Source organism: Cherax quadricarinatus, chromosome 1 (assembly GCF_038502225.1).
Source record: "Cherax quadricarinatus isolate ZL_2023a chromosome 1, ASM3850222v1, whole genome shotgun sequence".
NCBI lineage: Eukaryota > Metazoa > Arthropoda > Malacostraca > Decapoda > Parastacidae > Cherax > Cherax quadricarinatus.
In genome coordinates, this window is record NC_091292.1 from 91,552,000 (window position 1) to 91,575,553 (window position 23,554).

General features: G+C 50.8%; 1 protein-coding gene across 4 annotated transcripts in view; it reads left to right on the forward strand.

The window, feature by feature from the left end:
• LOC128686058 (SRRM2 protein homolog rsr-2) overlaps nt 1-23,554 on the forward strand; it is a 350,784-nt gene that overhangs the window by 206,846 nt on the left and 120,384 nt on the right. Inside the window, exon 1 of one of the 4 annotated variants that reach the window (XM_070083985.1) lies at nt 8,930-10,380. The exons of the other annotated variants lie outside the window; for them this stretch is intronic. Coding sequence (XP_069940086.1) covers nt 9,821-10,380 — 560 coding nt within the window. The 5' untranslated portion in view covers nt 8,930-9,820. Of the gene's footprint in view, nt 1-8,929; nt 10,381-23,554 lie in introns of those variants that run through there. 4 annotated transcript variants of the gene reach the window in all.

The following is a 23,554-nucleotide window of genomic DNA, read 5'->3' on the forward strand; positions in this document are numbered from 1 at the left end:
GTTGACTGCCCGGCGGGTGTTCCATGATAGTGCGGCTTGAGAACCCCTCTCCTTGACTGCCCGGCGGGTGTTCCATGATAGTGCGGCTTGAGGACCCCTCTCCTTGACTGCCCGGCGAGTGTTCCATGATAGTGCGGCTTGAGGACCCCTCTCCTTGACTGCCCGGCGGGTGTTCCATGATAGTGCGGCTTGAGGACCCCTCTCCTTGACTGCCCGGCGGGTGTTCCATGATAGTGCGGCTTGAGGACCCCTCTCCTTGACTGCCCGGCGGGTGTTCCATGATAGTGCAGCTTGAGGACCCCTCTCGTTGACTGCCCGGCAGGTGTTCCATGATAGTGCGGCTTGAGGACCCCTCTCCTTGACTGCCCGGCGGGTGTTCCATGATAGTGCGGCTTGAGGACCCCTCTCCTTGACTGCTATATCCATTACCTTCATCCCTACCACACTACCACCACACACCACACCACCACCACTACACCACCATACACTACCACACCACCATACACCACCACACCACCATACACCACCACACCATACACCACACCAGCACATCACCATACACCACACAACCACCACACATCACCACACACCACCACCACACACCACCATACACCACCACACAACTACACCATCACCACACACCACACCATACACCACACACCACCACACCATACACCACCACACTACCACCATACACCACACCGCCACCATACCACCACACACCACCACACACCACCACACACCACCACACACCACACCACCACCACACCACCACACACCACCACACACCACACCACCACCACACCACCACCACACCACCACCACCACTCCACCACCACCACACGATAAACCACATCAGCACCACCCCACCACCACACCATAAACCACATCAGCACCACGCTACCACCACACCATACACCACACACCACACCATACACCACCACACACCACACCACCACACACCACGCCACCACACACCACACCACCACCACACCATGCACCATACAACCTCCACACCACCACACCACCACTACACACCACATCACACCACACACCACATCACACCACCACCACACCATACACCACACACCACACCACCACCACACATCACCACACACCACACCACCACACACCACACCACCACCACACACCACATCCACGCCACCACCACACACCACATCCACACCACCACCACACACCACATCCACACCACCACCACACACCACACCACCACACACCACAGCACCACACACCACATCACACCACACCATATCACCAATACACCACCAACATACCACCAAACCACCACCACACACCACAGCACCACACACCACATCACACCACACCATATCACCAATACACCACCAACATACCACCAAACCACCACCACACACCACACCACCACCACACCACCACACACCACAGCACCACACACCACATCACACCACACCATATCACCAATACACCACCAACATACCACCAAACCACCACCACACACCACACCACCACACACCACACCACCACACACCACACACCACTCCACCACACCACTAAACACCACTACACACCACCACATACCACACTACCACGCACCACACACCACCACACCACTACACACCACCACACTGCCATACACTACCACTCCACCACACACCACACTACCTCACACCACGCACCACACCACCTCACACCACACTCCACGCACCACCACCACACACTACCACACCACACCACCACACACCACCACCACACACCACCACCACACACCACCACCACACACCACCACCACACACCACCACCACTACACCACCATTCACTACCACACCACCATACACCACCACACCATACGCCACACCATACACCACCACACCATACACCACACCATACACCACACCATATACCACACCATACACCACCACACCAGCACATCATACACCACACAACCACCACACATCACCACACACCACCACAACACACCATACACCACACACCACACCACCACTACATCACACACCACACCATACACCACACACCACCACACCATACACCACCACACTACCACCATACACCACACCATCACCATACCACCATACACCACCACACACCATACACCACCACACACCACACCACCACCACACCACCACACCACCACCACACCACCACACCACCACCACACCACCACCGCACCATAAACCACATCAGCACCACCCCACCACCACACCATAAACCACATCAGCACCACGCTACCACCACACCATACACCACACACCACCACACACCACACCACCACACACCACACCACACACCACGCCACCACACACCACACACCACGCCACCACACACCACACCACCACCACACCATTCACCACACCATACCACCTCCACACCACCACACACCACACCACCACCACACCACCACCACACCACCACTACACACCACATCACACCACACACATCACACCACCACACCATACACCACACACCACACACCACACCACCACCACACATCACCACACACCACACCACCACACACCACACCACCACCACACACCACATCCACACCACCACCACACACCACATCCACACCACCACACCACCACCACACACCACACCACCACACACCACACACCACATCACACCACACCATATCACCAATACACCACCAACATACCACCAAACCACCACCACACACCACACCACCACCACACCACAGCACCACACACCACATCACACCACACCATATCACCAATACACCACCAACATACCACCAACATACCACCAAACCACCACCACACACCACACCACCACACACCACTCCACCACACCACTAAACACCACTACACACCACACTACCACGCACCACACACCACCACACCACTACACACCACATTACCACGCACCACCACACTGCCATACACTACCACTCCACCACACATCACACCACCACACCACACTACCTCACACCACGCACCACACCACCTCACACCACACTCCACGCACCTCCACCATACACTACCACCACACACTACCACACACCACCACCACACACCACCACCACACCACCACCACACACCACCACCACACACCACCACCACACACCACCACCACACACCACCACCACTACACCACCATTCACTACCGCACCACCATACACCACCACACCATACACCACCACACCATACACCACCACACCATACACCACACCATACACCACCACACCATACACCACCACACCAGCACATCATACACCACACAACCACCACACATCACCACACACCACACCATACACCACACACCACCACACCATACACCACCACACTACCACCATACACCACACCACTACCATACCACCATACACCACCACACACCACCATACACCACCACACACCACACCACCACCACACCACCACCACACCACCACCACACCACCACCACACCACCACACCACCACCACACCACCACACCATAAACCACATCAGCACCACGCTACCACCACACCATACACCACACACCACACCATACACCACCACACACCACACCACCACACACCACACCACACACCACGCCACCACACACCTCACCACCACCACACCATTCACCACACCATACCACCTCCACACCACACACCACCACCACACCACCACCACACCACCACCACACCACCACTACACACCACATCACACCACACACCACATCACACCACCACACCATACACCACACCACCACCACACATCACCACACACCACACCACCACACACACCACCACACACCACATCCACACCACCACCACCACACACCACATCCACACCACACCACCACCACACACCACAGCACCACACACCACAGCACCACAGCACCACACCACACCATATCACCAATACACCACCAACATACCACCAAACCACCACACACCACACCACCACCACACACCACACCACCACGCACCACACACCACTCCACCACACCACTAAACACCACTACACACCACCACATACCACACTACCACGCACCACACACCACCACACCACTACACACCACATTACCACACACCACCACACTGCCATATACTACCACTCCACCACACATCACACCACCACACCACACTACCTCACACCACGCACCACACCACCTCACACCACACTCCACGCACCTCCACCATACACTACCACACACCACCACCACACACCACCACCACACACCACCACCACACACCACCACCACACACCACCACACACCACCACCACACACCACCACCACACACCACCACCACACACCACCACACACCACCGCCACACACCACCACCACACACCACTACACACCACCACCACCACACACCACCACACACCACTACCACCACACACCACTACCACACACCACCACCACACACCACCATCACACACCACCATCACACCACACCATCCACCCACACACCACACACCATCACCGCCACCACTTCCCAGCAGGGGGTAGGTTGGATGGAAGGTTGGTTGGGAGGGAGGTGGTGTGAGACAAACAAATGGTAAGGGATGATCGGGTATTACGGCGGCCAGCAGCTACCACAGAGTCGTTTCTGTGACATGTGTTTTATGGGTTTGTGTATGATTACCTCTTTATAGGGCAGTGCTGTTCTTAGTGTCTTTATTATTATTATTATTATTATTATTATTATTATTATTATTATTATTATTATTATTATTTACATTCGCATTTATATTTGAAGATCCGTTAAAATGATGCCTCCAAAAAGAGTAGATTAAGAGGCACGTAAGTTCCCTCGTCTTCTAATAACATTAATTTTTCCACTATAATCTACCTTGTCCATAATTACTGTCGTGTTTGCTATGTCTGTTTCGTAAGGTGAAGTCTACGATCTTTCCTTAATTTATGGAATAACTTAACAAATCTTTGAGGACAATTGTGTTGTAGAGGTGTGAGCACAGGTCAGACATCTACATTACCAGGTACCTTGTAATGAAGACATGCAGCAGGTGTACGGAGACTTGACTGTACGTCCCGCACTACCCGGGAATCACCTCTCCGTCACACCGAGTGTCAGATAACTCACCCGGGTCTAGCTACACCAGCAGTGTTCTGCTCCTCTCCTGCCTTCGCTTTAATTTGTCGTATATTTTTTGTATATATTTTTTTTATAATTATGGAAATGCCGACAAGTAGATTGAATGGAAATGCCGACAAGTAGATTGAATGGAAATGCCGACAAGTAGATTGAGAGACGTGCAGCACTTGGGTATTTTTATTGGTGGAATGTTTCGCCTACATAGGCTTCCTCAGTGGAATTCAGTCATGTGTGTATTCTAGTGAAGAAGTACAGTGTGCCGGTAGAAAGTTTCCGCAGTAAAAGTTACCCAAGTGTTGCACATGTCTCTTACTCATCCAGAATTTTCTTATCAACATCTTCCACCTCCTCTTAGATACCTTTATCGTTTTTTTCCTACACCATTTGTTCTTTTTCACAGTTGTGTCCTCTTTTTTTCGTATTAAATGGTGCTATGAAATCATCTTTTTCTTTCTCTCTTTTATAATCTTGTATGTGGTTACCATGTCTCCTCTTTTATAATCTTGTATGTGGTTACCATGTCTCCTCTTTTATAATCTTGTATGTGGTTACCATGTCTCCTCTTTTATAATCTTGTATGTGGTTACCATGTCTCCTCTTTTATAATCTTGTATGTGGTTACCATGTCTCCTCTTTTATAATCTTGTATGTGGTTACCATGTCTCCTCTTTTATAATCTTGTATGTGGTTACCATGTCTCCTCTTTTATAATCTTGTATGTGGTTACCATGTCTCCTCTTTTATAATCTTGTATGTGGTTACCATGTCTCCTCTTTTAGTAATCTTGTATGTGGTTACCATGTCTCCTCTTTTAGTAATCTTGTATGTGGTTACCATGTCTCCTCTTTTAGTAATCTTGTATGTGGTTACCATGTCTCCTCTTTTCCTCGTATGGACAGACAGTTCCATTTTAATGTTTTCAAATCCTTCGTAACATTTTTTTTGTTTGGTTTTAATTTGGGAGCCATTTTGTAGCGTTCCTTTAGATTCTACAGTATCTCATCTACATTCTTTGTTTTAGGACGAGGACTCCACAGTAACTACTGTATGTGTACAGGTGTGTGTGTGTGTGTGTGTGTGTGTGTGTGTTCATGTTTTGGTCTGTGTAAAGGTGTGTGTATGTTCATGTCTTGGTTTGTGTACAGGTGTGTGTGTGTGTGTGTGTGTGTGTGTGTGTTCATGTTTGGCCTGTGTACAGGTGTGTGTGTGTTCATGTTTTGGTGTGTGTACAGGCGTGTGTGTGTTCATGTTTGGCCTTTGTACAGGTGTGTGTGTGTGTTCATGGTTTGGTGTGTGTACAGGTGTGTGTGTGTGTGTGTGTGTGTGTGTGTGTGTGTGTTCATGTTTGGCCTGTGTATAGGTGTGTGTATGTTCATGTTTTGGTGTGTGTACAGGTGTGTGTGTGTTCATGTTTGGCCTGTGTACAGGTGTGTGTATGTTCATGTTTTGGTGTGTGTACAGGTGTGTGTGTGTTCATGTTTGGCCTGTGTACAGGTGTGTGTATGTTCATGTTTTGGTGTGTGTACAGGTGTGTGTGTGTGTGTGTGTTCATGTTTGGCCTGTGTACAGGTGTGTGCTCATGGTTTGGTCTTTGTACAGGTGTATGTGTGTGTGTTCATGCTTGGCCTATGTACAGGTGTGTGTGTGTTGACGTTTTGGAGTGTGTACAGGTGTGTGCTCATGCTTTGGTCTGTGTACAGGTGTGTGTGTTCATGTTTTGGTCTTAGTACAGGTGTGTGTGTTCATGTTTTGGTCTGTTTACAGGTGTGTGTGTGTGTTCATGTTTTGGTCTGTGTACAGGTGTGTGTTCATGTTTTGGTCTTAGTACAGGTGTGTGTGTTCATGTTTTTGTCTGTTTACAGGTGTGTGTGTGTTCATGTTTTGGTCTGTGTACAGGTGTGTGTGTTCATGTTTTGGTCTGTGTACAGGTGTTTGTGTGTGTGTTCATGTTTTGGTCTGTGTACAGGTGTGGGTGTTCATGTTTTGATCTCTGTACAGGTGTGTGTGTGTTCGTTTTGATCTATGTACAGGTGTGTGTGTGTGTGTGTGTGTGTGTGTGTGTGTGTGTGTACTCACCTAGTTGAGGTTGCGGGGGTCGAGTCCGAGCTCCTGGCCCCGCCTCTTCACTGATCGCTACTAGGTCACTCTCCCTGAGCCGTGAGCTTTATCATACCTCTGCTTAAAGCTATGTATGGATCCTGCCTCCACTACATCGCTTCCCAAACTATTCCACTTACTGACTACTCTGTGGCTGAAGAAATACTTCCTAACATCCCTGTGATTCATCTGTGTCTTCAGCTTCCAACTGTGTCCCCTTGTTACTGTGTCCAATCTCTGGAACATCCTGTCTTTGTCCACCTTGTCAATTCCTCTCAGTATTTTGTATATCGTTATCATGTCCCCCCTATCTCTCCTGTCCTCCAGTGTCGTCAGGTTGATTTCCCTTAACCTCTCCCTAGTCTTGTTGCAAACCTTTGCACTTTCTCTAGTTTCTTTACGTGCTTGGCTAGGTGTGGGTTCCAAACTGGTGCCGCATACTCCAATATGGGCCTAACGTACACGGTGTACAGGGTCCTGAACGATTCCTTATTAAGATGTCGGAATGCTGTTCTGAGGTTTGCCAGGCGCCCATATGCTGCAGCAGTTATTTGGTTGATGTGCGCTTCAGGAGATGTGCCTGGTGTTATACTCACCCCAAGATCTTTTTCCTTGAGTGAGGTTTGTAGTCTCTGGCCCCCTAGACTGTACTCCGTCTGCGGTCTTCTTTGCCCTTCCCCAATCTTCATGACTTTGCACTTGGTGGGATTGAACTCCAGGAGCCAATTGCTGGACCAGGTCTGCAGCCTGTCCAGATCCCTTTGTAGTTCTGCCTGGTCTTCGATCGAGTGAATTCTTCTCATCAACTTCACGTCATCTGCAAACAGGGACACCTCAGAGTCTATTCCTTCCGTCATGTCGTTCACAAATACCAGAAACAGCACTGGTCCTAGGACTGACCCCTGTGGGACCCCGCTGGTCACAGGTGCCCACTCTGACACCTCGCCACGTGTACAGGTGTGTGTGTGTGTTCATGTTTTGATCTGTGTACAGGTGTGTGTGTGTGTGTGTGTGTGTGTGTGTGTGTGTTCATGTTTTGATCTGTGTACAGGTGTGTGTGTGTGTGTGTGTGTTTGTGTGTGTGTGTGTGTGTGTGTGTTTGTGTGTGTGTTTGTGTGTGTGTGTGTGTGTGTGTGTGTGTGTGTGTGTGTGTTTGTGTGTGTGTGTGTGTGTGTGTGTGTGTGTGTGTGTTTGTGTGTGTGTGTGTGTGTGTGTGTGTGTGTGTGTTTGTGTGTGTGTGTGTGTGTGTGTGTGTGTTTGTGTGTGTGTGTTTGTGTGTGTGTGTGTTTGTGTGTGTTTGTGTGTGTGTGTGTGTGTGTGTATGTGTGTGTGTGTTTGTGTGTGTGTGTGTGTGTGTGTGTGTGTGTGTGTGTGTGGTGTTATAAAGGAAGAAGTATAAGGTGAGTGCGTGTGGGGCAAGAGGTGCCTTCCCGCACCAGATTTGCTGGTCTATTGTGCTCGACAGGCTGAGAAGGGAGTCTCCCAGGGGGGTTATGGAGGCGCGGGTGGTGAGCATCCCCGACAAGGAGGGGATTCTGGGAGGTGGGTTAGTAGTGGTGTGCCCGACTCGTACCCAACATGTTTGGTGATGTTAGAGGAGTGTGGGCGAGGGTAAGCGGCCTGGAGCAAGCTGGTAGTTAAGGTGGAAGGACGTAGAGGGCGAGGATGTTACTGGTGGCGAGGGAGATGCGTGAGGCTGCCACTATTGATTATGAAGCCGAGAGCCCGGCCCGCCAGGGGGCGGAGAGCAGCGGGTGCGATAATACCTCGCCACAGTCGCCCCCCTGCGTCCTTTCCCGACGGACGCCCGCACGCCCCTACACGCCCGCCCTCCTCTACACGCCCTCGCTCCCTCTATACCGTAGAAGCCGCCTGATTGGTTGGTAGTGAGGACAAACTCGTGAAGTGGACGATATCCGTCGTGGCCATCAGTCAGATTACCTTAAGTCCTGCGGTACTCCTACTACTGGTGCTTTTGCCTGTGGTGGTGAGAGTGATCTCAGTAGTAGTCATAAGCGGATACAAGATGAGTGTAAAGGTTGAGGGAGCGATGGACAGGGCGGGCCCGCAGTAGAGGGCAGCGGCGGCGGGTCAGTGTGTATTCTGAGGTGTGAGGTGTGAGGCATGAGTGTGAGGTGGACGGTGAGGCCGGTGAGGGGCAGGTGTGAGGTGATCCCCACCACCCCCACCATACTTGTGTGTCCTCAGCCTCCGCCCTCCCCCACACCCACACCCACATCCACCATGTAACCTCCGCCACGTACCCACAACCAAGTCTTCCATAAATGTGATGTAGGATAAGTTCTCGCTGGTACCAGCACAACCAAGTCTTCCATTGGTAGCCTTCCCTCCCTCATTTGGGACATTAAGTTAACAAGTTTTAGTGTTAAGTCACGTTTGTGACTTACGCCGTCACCCACCACGTTCTAGGGGACACGTAGGTTCATTAGCCGCACGTGGTCATGTTCTCACACTCACTATCACACGTGTGGGTCTCTGCAAAGATAGTCACGCAATGATGACCTGTGACTGGCACTGAGTCAGACAAAAGATAAATTCCTCGTACATTACTCCCGAAGTCTTGTCACCACTTCTCATCTTCTTAAGAAGCCGTCGGAGGTACCAGGAGGACGGGTTTGGGCGGCATGGCGGCGCCCACAGGTTGGGTGGGCGGTAGTGAATTAAAGAGTCCCTGGGAGGAGCTGGTGGCATCCTTACTAGCACAGCACACAGCACTCCTGCACAAGCTGGCCACCGCCGCCCCTCCTCCTGCTGCCCTAGTGCCCGCGCCCACTACGCCCGCCCCTCTACACCCACTCCACCACCCGCGCTCACCAGCTCTCAGTCTCGGCCACTACGCCCGTAGAAACTGGCGCAATAGACGTAACCGACAGAGAAAGAAGCTCCGTAGGTTTTATAATAACAACAATAACAATATAATTAATAGCCTCGGCATCAGCAGCGCCAACACAGCTAACAACACCTCCAGCAACACCATCACCGGCAACAACACCAACAACAACAGTCAAGGCGGTAGTGGTGTCAGCAGCAATAATAATCGAGGCTTAGGTAAGAAGACTTGGAGAGGGGGATGGTCAAATCAGCTTCCCACCACAACCACTACAGCAGCATCAGCAGCCGCAGCTACCACCACTACCACAACTACCACCACTCATGTCCGCCGCACGCTGCGCTCTGTAGTCAGGTATAATGTAATACAGTCAAATTCTCCATAGAAGGCCGCTTGGGCGTGCTTTGCTTGTATAAAACTACTGCTGACCTTCTGTTTATTATACCTCATCGTAGCTCGTACCCAAATGTTTGGTAAAATATTCTTTGTTTTAATTCGCACATAGTCTTTCTACTGTCCTTCCATCGCCCTTCTCTCGTCCACGCCCATGTCACTTCAGAATTATTTGCATCGATCTAGTGTACTCTTTATAGATGGTGTATTTATATATAAAGCTCCCCATTTATTGGAGGAGGAGTCTATATGTTGTCCTTTTTATTCGGTTGGGCTTTAGTTCCATTTTTTTAATCAGTCAAAGCCGGTTAATTCGAGGAGCTTAAGTTACTTTCCTTACTGTGTTGACGAGGGTGTCATGTGAGACGCTGTATATTTACCATGTACTTGCACAGTGACACACTTCAATCACATCACTACAAACTTGTCACTTGCCATGTAGAATTTACTATGTTGGCTTATTTAAGCGAGGAGGAGCGCCATAGTGGTGATAGATTGCCTGCCACATAATCTTGAATGACCGAACACCAGCGCTTCAAAGGCACTTAAAAAACTTTCGAGATAAGCGAAGCTTCTTACCAGAAATTCGTCGCTGGGTAGGGCTTAATTTTGAATTTTATTTACATTCTAGCAGACCTTCCCCTTTCCCTAAAATGGAAGGAAGTCTATCCCTTAAGTAATGATTAAACTACATAACTTAGTTTCTTTCCTTCGTAATATTTTGGCGTACAAAAAAATGGGGCATAAAATTATATTGACTTTGTAAATAATGGTAGGTGCTGTTGCTTATGTGCAAACTAACTTTGTAACTACTGCCGCAATAAATAGAATGCAGCTTTACAGGCTACATAAATTAAAGATTTACAAAAGTGATTTCGAATTACAATATAATGTAATTGTTAACAACCCGAGACAGTTCAGCACAATCTAAAAAAAAAAATAAGACTATCATAGCCGTGTTCACAGTATTTTTATTATAAAGCCCATGAACAGATAACGAACAAATTACTCATTAATTATAGTGGTGTTCAAGTGGTCAGGAGGAGAATTTGAAAATACGTCCAACTGCAATTCTTGAAAATTAATAATTGATCAAGTGGTTCTTCGTTCCTCCTCATCTATGATTTTTCCTGTTTACTTTTTTTACATTCCGATTCCAAAGAATATTTTGACTATATTTTTGCATGAAACTTATAACTCTTTTGTAGATTGTTAAATGAAGAATTATCTTGAAATATGAGAGTGTAGGTCGTCACTGTAGGCTGGTGGTGGTAGTAGAGTGTAGGTCGTCACTGTAGGCTCGTGGTGGTAGTAGAGTGTAGGTCGTCACTGTAGGCTGGTGGTAGTAGTAGAGTGTAGGTCGTCACTGTAGGCTGATGGTGGTAGTAGAGTGTAGGTCGTCACTGTAGGCTGGTGGTGGTAGTAGAGTGTAGGTCGTCACTGTAGGCTCGTGGTGGTAGTAGAGTGTAGGTCGTCACTGTAGGCTGGTGGTGGTAGTAGAGTGTAGGTCGTCACTGTAGGCTCGTGGTGGTAGTAGAGTGTAGGTCGTCACTGTAGGCTGGTGGTGGTAGTAGAGTGTAGGTCGTCACTGTAGGCTCGTGGTGGTAGTAGAGTGTAGGTCGTCACTGTAGGCTGGTGGTGGTAGTAGAGTGTAGGTCGTCACTGTAGGCTCGTGGTGGTAGTAGAGTGTAGGTCGTCACTGTAGGCTGGTGGTGGTAGTAGAGTGTAGGTCGTCACTGTAGGCTGGTGGTGGTAGTAGAGTGTAGGTCGTCACTGTAGGCTGGTGGTAGTAGTAGAGTGTAGGTCGTCACTGTAGGCTGATGGTGGTAGTAGAGTGTAGGTCGTCACTGTAGGCTGATGGTGGTAGTAGAGTGTAGGTCGTCACTGTAGGCTGGTGGTGGTAGTAGAGTGTAGGTCGTCACTGTAGGCTGGTGGTGGTAGTAGAGTGTAGGTCGTCACTGTAGGCTGGTGGTGGTGGTAGAGTGTAGGTCGTCACTGTAGGCTGGTGGTGGTGGTAGAGTGTAGGTCGTCACTGTAGGCTGGTGGTGGTGGTAGAGTGTAGGTCGTCACTGTAGGCTGGTGGTGGTGGTAGAGTGTAGGTCGTCACTGTAGGCTGGTGGTGGTAGTAGAGTGTAGGTCGTCACTGTAGGCTGGTGGTGGTGGTAGAGTGTAGGTCGTCACTGTAGGCTGGTGGTGGTGGTAGAGTGTAGGTCGTCACTGTAGGCTGGTGGTGGTGGTAGAGTGTAGGTCGTCACTGTAGGCTGGTGGTGGTAGTAGAGTGTAGGTCGTCACTGTAGGCTGGTGGTGGTGGTAGAGTGTAGGTCGTCACTGTAGGCTGGTGGTGGTGGTAGAGTGTAGGTCGTCACTGTAGGCTGGTGGTGGTGGTAGAGTGTAGGTCGTCACTGTAGGCTCGTGGTGGTAGTAGAGTGTAGGTCGTCACTGTAGACTGATGGTGGTAGTAGAGTGTAGGTCGTCACTGTAGGCTGGTGGTGGTAGTAGAGTGTAGGTCGTCACTGTAGACTGGTGGTGGTAGTAGAGTGTAGGTCGTCACTGTAGGCTGGTGGTGGTGGTAGAGTGTAGGTCGTCACTGTAGGCTGGTGGTGGTAGAGTGTAGGTCGTCACTGTAGGCTGGTGGTGGTAGTAGAGTGTAGGTCGTCACTGTAGGCTGGTGGTGGTGGTAGAGTGTAGGTCGTCACTGTAGGCTGGTGGTGGTAGTAGAGTGTAGGTCGTCACTGTAGGCTTGTGGTGGTAGTAGAGTGTAGGTCGTCACTGTAGGCTGGTGGTGGTGGTAGAGTGTAGGTCGTCACTGTAGGCTGGTGGTGGTAGTAGAGTGTAGGTCGTCACTGTAGACTGATGGTGGTAGTAGAGTGTAGGTCGTCACTGTAGGCTGGTGGTGGTAGTAGAGTGTAGGTCGTCACTGTAGGCTGGTGGTGGTAGTAGAGTGTAGGTCGTCACTGTAGGCTGGTGGTGGTAGTAGAGTGTAGGTCGTCACTGTAGGCTGGTGGTGGGAGTGGAGTGTAGGTGGTGGTGGTGGTAGTAGAGTGTAGGTCGTCACTGTAGGCTCGTGGTGGTAGTAGAGTGTAGGTCGTCACTGTAGGCTGGTGGTGGTAGTAGAGTGTAGGTCGTCACTGTAGGCTGGTGGTGGTAGTAGAGTGTAGGTCGTCACTGTAGGCTGGTGGTGGTAGTAGAGTGTAGGTCGTCACTGTAGGCTGGTGGTGGTAGTAGAGTGTAGGTCGTCACTGTAGGCTGGTGGTGGTAGTAGAGTGTAGGTCGTCACTGTAGGCTGGTGGTGGTAGTAGAGTGTGTCGTCACTGTAGTAGAGTGTAGGTCGTCACTGTAGGCTGGTGGTGGTAGTAGAGTGTAGGTCGTCACTGTAGGCTCGTGGTGGTAGTAGAGTGTAGGTCGTCACTGTAGGCTGGTGGTGGTAGTAGAGTGTAGGTCGTCACTGTAGGCTGGTGGTGGTAGTAGAGTGTAGGTCGTCACTGTAGGCTGGTGGTGGTAGTAGAGTGTAGGTCGTCACTGTAGGCTGGTGGTGGTAGTAGAGTGTAGGTCGTCACTGTAGGCTGGTGGTGGTAGTAGAGTGTAGGTCGTCACTGTAGGCTGGTGGTGGTAGTAGAGTGTAGGTCGTCACTGTGCTGGTGGTGGTAGTAGAGTGTAGGTCGTCACTGTAGGCTGGTGGTGGTAGTAGAGTGTAGGTCGTCACTGTAGGCTGGTGGTGGTGGTAGAGTGTAGGTCGTCACTGTAGGCTGGTGGTGGTAGTAGAGTGTAGGTCGTCACTGTAGGCTGGTGGTGGTAGTAGAGTGTAGGTCGTCACTGTAGGCTGGTGGTGGTAGTAGAGTGTAGGTCGTCACTGTAGGCTGGTGGTGGTAGTAGAGTGTAGGTCGTCACTGTAGGCTGGTGGTGGTAGTAGAGTGTAGGTCGTCACTGTAGGCTGGTGGTGGTAGTAGAGTGTAGGTCGTCACTGTAGGCTGGTGGTGGTAGTAGAGTGTAGGTCGTCACTGTAGGCTGGTGGTGGTAGTAGAGTGTAGGTCGTCACTGTAGGCTGGTGGTGGTAGTAGAGTGTAGGTCGTCACTGTAGGCTGGTGGTGGTAGTAGAGTGTAGGTCGTCACTGTAGGCTGGTGGTGGTAGTAGAGTGTAGGTCGTCACTGTAGGCTGGTGGTGGTAGTAGAGTGTAGGTCGTCACTGTACTGTAGGTCGTCACTGCTTGTGGTGGTAGTAGAGTGTAGGTCGTCACTGTAGGCTGGTGGTGGTAGTAGAGTGTAGGTCGTCACTGTAGGCTGGTGGTGGTAGTAGAGTGTAGGTCGTCACTGTAGGCTGGTGGTGGTAGTAGAGTGTAGGTCGTCACTGTAGGCTGGTGGTGGTAGTAGAGTGTAGGTCGTCACTGTAGGCTGCTAGACTGTGGTGGTAGTAGAGTGTAGGTCGTCACTGTAGGCTGGTGGTGGTGGTAGAGTGTAGGTCGTCACTGTAGGCTGGTGGTGGTAGTAGAGTGTAGGTCGTCACTGTAGGCTGGTGGTGGTAGTAGAGTGTAGGTCGTCACTGTAGGCTGGTGGTGGTAGTAGAGTGTAGGTCGTCACTGTAGGCTGGTGGTGGTAGTAGAGTGTAGGTCGTCACTGTAGGCGTGTGGGGGTAGTAGAGTGTAGGTCGTCACTGTAGGCTGGTGGTGGTAGTAGAGTGTAGGTCGTCACTGTAGGTCACTGGCTGGTGGTAGTAGAGTGTAGGTCGTCACTGTAGGCTGGTGGTGGTAGTAGAGTGTAGGTCGTCACTGTAGGCTGGTGGTGGTAGTAGAGTGTACTGTAGGCTGGTGGTGGTAGTAGAGTGTAGGTCGTCACTGTAGGCTGGTGGTGGTAGTAGAGTGTAGGTCGTCACTGTAGGCTGGTGGTGGTAGTAGAGTGTAGGTCGTCACTGTAGGCTGGTGGTGGTAGTAGAGTGTAGGTCGTCACTGTAGGCTGGTGGTGGTAGTAGAGTGTAGGTCGTCACTGTAGGCTGGTGGTGGTAGTAGAGTGTAGGTCGTCACTGTAGGCTGGTGGTGGTAGTAGAGTGTAGGTCGTCACTGTAGGCTGGTGGTGGTAGTAGAGTGTAGGTCGTCACTGTAGGCTGGTGGTGGTAGTAGAGTGTAGGTCGTCACTGTAGGCTGGTGGTGGTAGTAGAGTGTAGGTCGTCACTGTAGGCTGGTGGTGGTAGTAGAGTGTAGGTCGTCACTGTAGGCTGGTGGTGGTAGTAGAGTGTAGGTCGTCACTGTAGGCTGGTGGTGGTAGTAGAGTGTAGGTCGTCACTGTAGGCTGGTGGTGGTAGTAGAGTGTAGGTCGTCACTGTAGGCTGGTGGTGGTAGTAGAGTGTAGGTCGTCACTGTAGGCTGGTGGTGGTAGTAGAGTGTAGGTCGTCACTGTAGGCTGGTGGTGGTAGTAGAGTGTAGGTCGTCACTGTAGGCTGGTGGTGGTAGTAGAGTGTAGGTCGTCACTGTAGGCTGGTGGTGGTAGTAGAGTGTAGGTCGTCACTGTAGGCTGGTGGTGGTAGTAGAGTGTAGGTCGTCACTGTAGGCTGGTGGTGGTAGTAGAGTGTAGGTCGTCACTGTAGGCTGGTGGTGGTAGTAGAGTGTAGGTCGTCACTGTAGGCTGGTGGTGGTAGTAGAGTGTAGGTCGTCACTGTAGGCTGGTGGTGGTAGTAGAGTGTAGGTCGTCACTGTAGGCTGGTGGTGGTAGTAGAGTGTAGGTCGTCACTGTAGGCTGGTGGTGGTAGTAGAGTGTAGGTCGTCACTGTAGGCTGGTGGTGGTAGTAGAGTGTAGGTCGTCACTGTAGGCTGGTGGTGGTAGTAGAGTGTAGGTCGTACTGTAGGTCACTGGTGGTGTAGAGTGTAGGTCGTCACTGTAGGCTGGTGGTGGTAGTAGAGTGTAGGTCGTCACTGTAGGCTGGTGGTGGTAGTAGAGTGTAGGTCGTCACTGTAGGCTGGTGGTGGTAGTAGAGTGTAGGTCGTCACTGTAGGCTGGTGGTGGTAGTAGAGTGTAGGTCGTCACTGTAGGCTGGTGGTGGTAGTAGAGTGTAGGTCGTCACTGTAGGCTGGTGGTGGTAGTAGAGTGTAGGTCGTCACTGTAGGCTGGTGGTGGTAGTAGAGTGTAGGTCGTCACTGTAGGCTGGTGGTGGTGGTAGAGTGTAGGTCGTCACTGTAGGCTGGTGGTGGTAGTAGAGTGTAGGTCGTCACTGTAGGCTGGTGGTGGTAGTAGAGTGTAGGTCGTCAATGTAGGCTGGTGGTAGAGTGTAGTAGAGTGTAGGTCGTCACTGTAGGCTGGTGGTGGTAGAGTGTAGTAGAGTGTAGTGTAGGTCGTCACTGTAGGCTCGTGGTGGTAGTAGAGTGTAGGTCGTCACTGTAGGCTGGTGGTGGTAGTAGAGTGTAGGTCGTCACTGTAGGCTGGTGGTGGTAGTAGAGTGTAGGTCGTCACTGTAGGCTGGTGGTGGTAGTAGAGTGTAGGTCGTCACTGTAGGCTGGTGGTGGTAGTAGAGTGTAGGTCGTCACTGTAGGCTGGTGGTGGTAGTAGAGTGTAGGTCGTCACTGTAGGCTGGTGGTGGTAGTAGAGTGTAGGTTGTCACTGTAGGCTGGTGGTGGTAGTAGAGTGTAGGGCGTCACTGTAGGCTGGTGGTGGGGGTAGAGTGTAGGGCGTCACTGTAGGCTGGTGGTGGTAGGAGAGTGTAGGTCGTCACTGTAGGCGTCACTGTAGGCTGGTGGTGGTAGTAGAGTGTAGGGCGTCACTGTAGTGTAGAGTGTAGGGCGTCACTGTAGGCTGGTGGTGGTAGTAGAGTGTAGGTCGTCATTGTAGGCTGGTGGTGGTAGTAGAGTGTAGGGAGTCACTGTAGGCTGGTGGTGGTAGTAGAGTGTAGGTCGTCACTGTAGGCTGGTGGTGGTAGAGTGTAGGTCGTCACTGTAGGCTGGTGGTGGTAGTAGAGTGTAGGTCGTCACTGTAGGCTGGTGGTGGTAGTAGAGTGTAGGTCGTCACTGTAGGCTGGTGGTGGTAGTAGAGTGTAGGTCGTCACTGTAGGCTGGTGGTGGTAGTAGAGTGTAGGTCGTCACTGTAGGCTGGTGGTGGTAGAGTGTAGGGAGTCACTGTAGGCTGGTGGTGGTAGTAGAGTGTAGGTCGTCACTGTAGGCTGGTGGTGGTAGTAGAGTGTAGGTCGTAACTGTAAGCTGGTGGTGGTAGTAGAGTGTAGGTCGTCACTGTAGGCTGGTGGTGGTAGTAGAGTGTAGGTCGTCACTGTAGGCTGGTGGTGGTAGTAGAGTGTAGGTCGTCACTGTAGGCTGGTGGTGGTAGTAGAGTGTAGGTCGTCACTGTAGGCTTGTGGTGGTAGTAGAGTGTAGGTCGTCACTGTAGGCTGGTGGTGGTAGTAGAGTGTAGGGCGTCACTGTAGGCTGGTGGTGGTAGTAGAGTGTAGGTCGTCAGTGTAGGCTGGTGGTAGAGTGTAGGTCGTCACTGTAGTGTAGGGAGTCACTGTAGGCTGGTGGTGGTAGTAGAGTGTAGGTCGTCACTGTAGGCTGGTGGTGGTAGAGTGTAGGTCGTCACTGTAGGCTGGTGGTGGTAGTAGAGTGTAGGTCGTCACTGTAGGCTGGTGGTGGGGGTAGAGTGTAGGTCGTCACTGTAGGCTGGTGGTGGTAGTAGGGTGTAGGGCGTCACTGTAGGCTGGTGGTGGTGGTAGAGTGTAGGGCGTCACTGTAGGCTGGTGGTGGTAGTAGAGTGTAGGGCGTCACTGTAGGCTGGTGGTGGTAGTAGAGTGTAGGTCGTCACTGTAGGCTGGTGGTGGTAGTAGAGTGTAGGTCGTCACTGTAGACTGGTGGTGGTGGTATTAGAGTGTAGGTCGTCACTGTAGGCTGGTGGTGGTAGTAGAGTTTAGGGCGTCACTGTAGGCTGGTGGTGGTAGTAGAGTGTAGGGCGTCACTGTAGGCTGGTGGTGGTAGGAGAGTGTAGGGCGTCACTGTAGGCTGGTGGTGGTAGGAAAGTGTAGAGCGTCACTGTAGGCTGGTGGTGGTAGGAGAGTTATTACAAGGATGGTGGGTCTTACAAGGATGGTGAGTCTTACAAGGATGGTGGGCCTTACAAGGATGGTGGGTCTTACAAGGATGGTGGGTCTTACAAGGATGGTGGGTCTTACAAGGATGGTGGGTCTTACAAGGATGATGGGTCTTACAAGGATGGTGGGTCTTAAAAGGATGGTGGGTCTTACAAGGATGGTGGGTCTTACAAGGATGGTGGGTCTTACAAGGATGGTGGGTCTTACAAGGATGGTGGATCTTACAAGGATGGTGGGTCTTACAAGGATGGTGGATCTTACAAGGATGGTGGGTCTTACAAGGATGGTGGGTCTCACAAGGATGATGGGTCTTGCAAGGATTTTGGGTCTTACAAGGATGGTGGATCTTACAAGGATGGTGGGTCTTACAAGGATGGTGGGTGTTACAAGGATGATGGATCTTACAAGGATGGTGGGTCTTACAAGGATGGTGGGTCTTACAAGGATGATGGATCTTACAAGGGTGGTGGGTCTTACAAGGATGGTGGATCTTACAAGGATGGTGGGTCTTACAAGGATGGTGGGTCTTACAAGGATGGTGGGTCTTACAAGGATGGTGGGTCTTACAAGGATGGTGGGTCTTACAAGGATGGTGGGTCTTACAAGGATGGTGAGTCTTACAAGGATGGTGGGTCTTACAAGGATGGTGGGTCTTACAAGGATGGTGGGTCTTACAAGGATGGTGGATCTTACAAGGATGGTGGGTCTTACAAGGATGGTGGATCTTACAAGGATGGTGGGTGTTACAAGGATGGTGGGTCTTACAAGGATGGTGGGTGTTACAAGGATGGTGGGTCTTAGAAGGATGGTGGGTCTTACAAGGATGGTGGGTCTTACAAGGATGGTGGGTCTTACAAGGATGGTGGATCTTACAAGGATGGTGGGTGTTACAAGGATGGTGGGTGTTACAAGGATGGTGGGTGTTACAAGGATGGTGGGTCTTACAAGGATGGTGGGTCTTACAAGGATGGTGGGTGTTACAAGGATGGTGGGTCTTACAAGGATGGTGGGTCTTACAAGGATGGTGGGTCTTACAAGGATGGTGGGTCTTACAAGGATGGTGGGTCTTACAAGGATGGTGGGTCTTACAAGGATGGTGGGTCTTACAAGGATGGTGGGTGTTACAAGGATGGTGGGTCTTACAAGGATGGTGGGTCTTACAAGGATGGTGGGTCTTACGAAGATGGTGGGTCTTACGAAGATGGTGGTTCTTACGAAGATGGTGGGTCTTACGAAGATGGTGGGTCTTACGAAGATGTTGGGTCTTACAAGGATGGTGGGTCTTACAAGGATGGTGGGTCTTACAAGGATGGTGGGTCTTACAAGGATGGTGGGTCTTACAAGGATGGTGGGTCTTACAAGGATGGTGGGTCTTACAAGGATGGTGGGTCTTACAAGGATGGTGGGTCTTACAAGGATGGTGGGTCTTACAAGGATGGTGGGTCTTACAAGGATGGTGGGTCTTACAAGGATGGTGGGTCTTACAAGGATGGTGGGTCTTACAAGGATGGTGGGTCTTACAAGGATGGTGGGTCTTACAAGGATGGTGGGTCTTACAAGGATGGTGGGTCTTACAAGGATGGTGGGTCTTACAAGGATGGTGGGTCTTACAAGGATGGTGGGTCTTACAAGGATGGTGGGTCTTACAAGGATGGTGGGTCTTACAAGGATGGTGGGTCTTACAAGGATGGTGGGTCTTACAAGGATGGTGGGTGTTACAAGGATGGTGGGTCTTACAAGGATGGTGGGTCTTACAAGGATGGTGGGTCTTACAAGGATGGTGGGTCTTACAAGGATGGTGGGTCTTACAAGGATGGTGGGTCTTACAAGGATGGTGGGTCTTACAAGGATGGTGGGTGTTACAAGGATGGTGGGTCTTACAAGGATGGTGGGTCTTACAAGGATGGTGGGTCTTACAAGGATGGTGGGTGTTACAAGGATGGTGGGTCTTACAAGGATGGTGGGTCTTACAAGGAAGGTGGGTCTTACAAGGAAGGTGGGTCTTACAAGGATGGTGGGTCTTACAAGGATGGTGGGTCTTACAAGGATGGTGGGTGTTACAAGGATGGTGGGTCTTACAAGGATGGTGGGTCTTACAAGGATGGTGGGTCTTACGAAGATGGTGGGTCTTACGAAGATGGTGGTTCTTACGAAGATGGTGGGTCTTACGAAGATGTTGGGTCTTACAAGGATGGTGGGTCTTACAAGGATGGTGGGTCTTACAAGGATGGTGGGTCTTACAAGGATGGTGGGTCTTACAAGGATGGTGGGTCTTACAAGGATGGTGGGTCTTACAAGGATGGTGGGTCTTACAAGGATGGTGGGTCTTACAAGGATGGTGGGTCTTACAAGGATGGTGGGTCTTACAAGGATGGTGGGTCTTACAAGGATGGTGGGTCTTACAAGGATGGTGGGTCTTACAAGGATGGTGGGTCTTACAAGGATGGTGGGTCTTACAAGGATGGTGGGTCTTACAAGGATGGTGGGTCTTACAAGGATGGTGGGTCTTACAAGGATGGTGGGTCTTACAAGGATGGTGGGTCTTACAAGGATGGTGGGTCTTACAAGGATGGTGGGTCTTACAAGGATGGTGGGTCTTACAAGGATGGTGGGTCTTACAAGGATGGTGGGTCTTACAAGGATGGTGGGTCTTACAAGGATGGTGGGTCTTACAAGGATGGTGGGTCTTACAAGGATGGTGGGTCTTACAAGGATGGTGGGTCTTACAAGGATGGTGGGTCTTACAAGGATGGTGGGTCTTACAAGGATGGTGGGTCTTACAAGGATGGTGGGTCTTACAAGGATGGTGGGTCTTACAAGGATGGTGGGTCTTACAAGGATGGTGGGTCTTACAAGGATGGTGGGTCTTACAAGGATGGTGGGTCTTACAAGGATGGTGGGTCTTACAAGGATGGTGGGTGTTACAAGGATGGTGGGTCTTACAAGGATGGTGGGTCTTACAAGGATGGTGGGTGTTACAAGGATGGTGGGTCTTACAAGGATGGTGGGTCTTACAAGGATGGTGGGTCTTACAAGGATGGTGGCTCTTACAAGGATGGTGGGTCTTACAAGGATGGTGGGTCTTACAAGGATGGTGGGTGTTACAAGGATGGTGGGTCTTACAAGGATGGTGGATCTTACAAGGATGGTGGGTCTTACAAGGATGGTGGGTCTTACAAGGATGGTGGATCTTACAAGGATGGTGGGTCTTACAAGGATGGTGGATCTTACAAGGATGGTGGGTCTTACAAGGATGGTGGGTCTTACAAGGATGGTGGGTCTTACAAGGATGGTGGGTGTTACAAGGATGGTGGGTCTTACAAGGATGGTGGATCTTACAAGGATGGTGGGTGTTACAAGGATGGTGGGTCTTACAAGGATGGTGGATCTTACAAGGATGGTGGGTCTTACAAGGATGGTGGATCTTACAAGGATGGTGGGTCTTACAAGGATGGTGGGTCTTACAAGGATGGTGGGTGTTACAAGGATGGTGGGTCTTACAAGGATGGTGGATCTTACAAGGATGGTGGGTGTTACAAGGATGGTGGGTCTTACAAGGATGGTGGATCTTACAAGGATGGTGGATCTTACAAGGATGGTGGGTCTTACAAGGATGGTGGGTGTTACAAGGATGGTGGGTCTTACAAGGATGGTGGGTGTTACAAGGATGGTGGGTCTTACAGGGATGGTGGGTGTTACAAGGATGGTGGGTGTTACAAGGATGGTGGGTCTTACAAGGATGGTGGGTGTTACAAGGATGGTGGGTCTTACAGGGATGGTGGGTGTTACAAGGATGGTGGGTGTTACAAGGATGGTGGGTCTTACAAGGATGGTGGGTCTTACAAGGATGGTGGGTGTTACAAGGATGGTGGGTCTTACAGGGATGGTGGGTGTTACAAGGATGGTGGGTGTTACAAGGATGGTGGGTCTTACAAGGATGGTGGGTGTTACAAGGATGGTGGGTCTTACAGGGATGGTGGGTGTTACAAGGATGGTGGGTGTTACAAGGATGGTGGGTCTTACAAGGATGGTGGGTCTTACAAGGATGGTGGGTGTTACAAGGATGGTGGGTCTTACAAGGATGGTGGGTGTTACAAGGATGGTGGGTCTTACAAGGATGGTGGGTCTTACAAGGATGGTGGGTCTTACAGGGATGGTGGGTGTTACAAGGATGGTGGGTGTTACAAGGATGGTGGGTGTTACAAGGATGGTGGGTGTTACAAGGATGGTGGGTCTTACAAGGATGGTGGGTCTTACAAGGATGGTGGGTGTTACAAGGATGGTGGGTCTTACAAGGATGGTGGGTCTTACAAGGATGGTGGGTCTTACAAGGATGGTGGGTGTTACAAGGATGGTGGGTCTTACAAGGATGGTGGGTCTTACAAGGATGGTGGGTCTTACAAGGATGGTGGGTCTTACAAGGATGGTGGGTCTTACAAGGATGGTGGGTGTTACAAGGATGGTGGGTCTTACAAGGATGGTGGATCTTACAAGGATGGTGGGTCTTACAAGGATGATGGATCTTACAAGGGTGGTGGGTCTTACAAGGATGGTGGATCTTACAAGGATGGTGGGTCTTACAAGGATGGTGGGTCTTACAAGGATGGTGGGTCTTACAAGGATGGTGGGTCTTACAAGGATGGTGGGTCTTACAAGGATGGTGGGTCTTACAAGGATGGTGGGTCTTACAAGGATGGTGGGTCTTACAAGGATGGTGGGTCTTACAAGGATGGTGGATCTTACAAGGATGGTGGGTCTTACAAGGATGGTGGATCTTACAAGGATGGTGGGTCTTACAAGGATGGTGGATCTTACAAGGATGGTGGGTCTTACAAGGATGGTGGGTCTTACAAGGATGGTGGGTCTTACAAGGATGGTGGGTCTTACAAGGATGGTGGGTCTTACAAGGATGGTGGGTCTTACAAGGATGGTGGGTCTTACAAGGATGGTGGGTCTTACAAGGATGGTGGATCTTACAAGGATGGTGGGTCTTACAAGGATGGTGGATCTTACAAGGATGGTGGGTCTTACAAGGATGGTGGATCTTACATGCTGCAGCAGAAACGAAGGAACGAAACTATA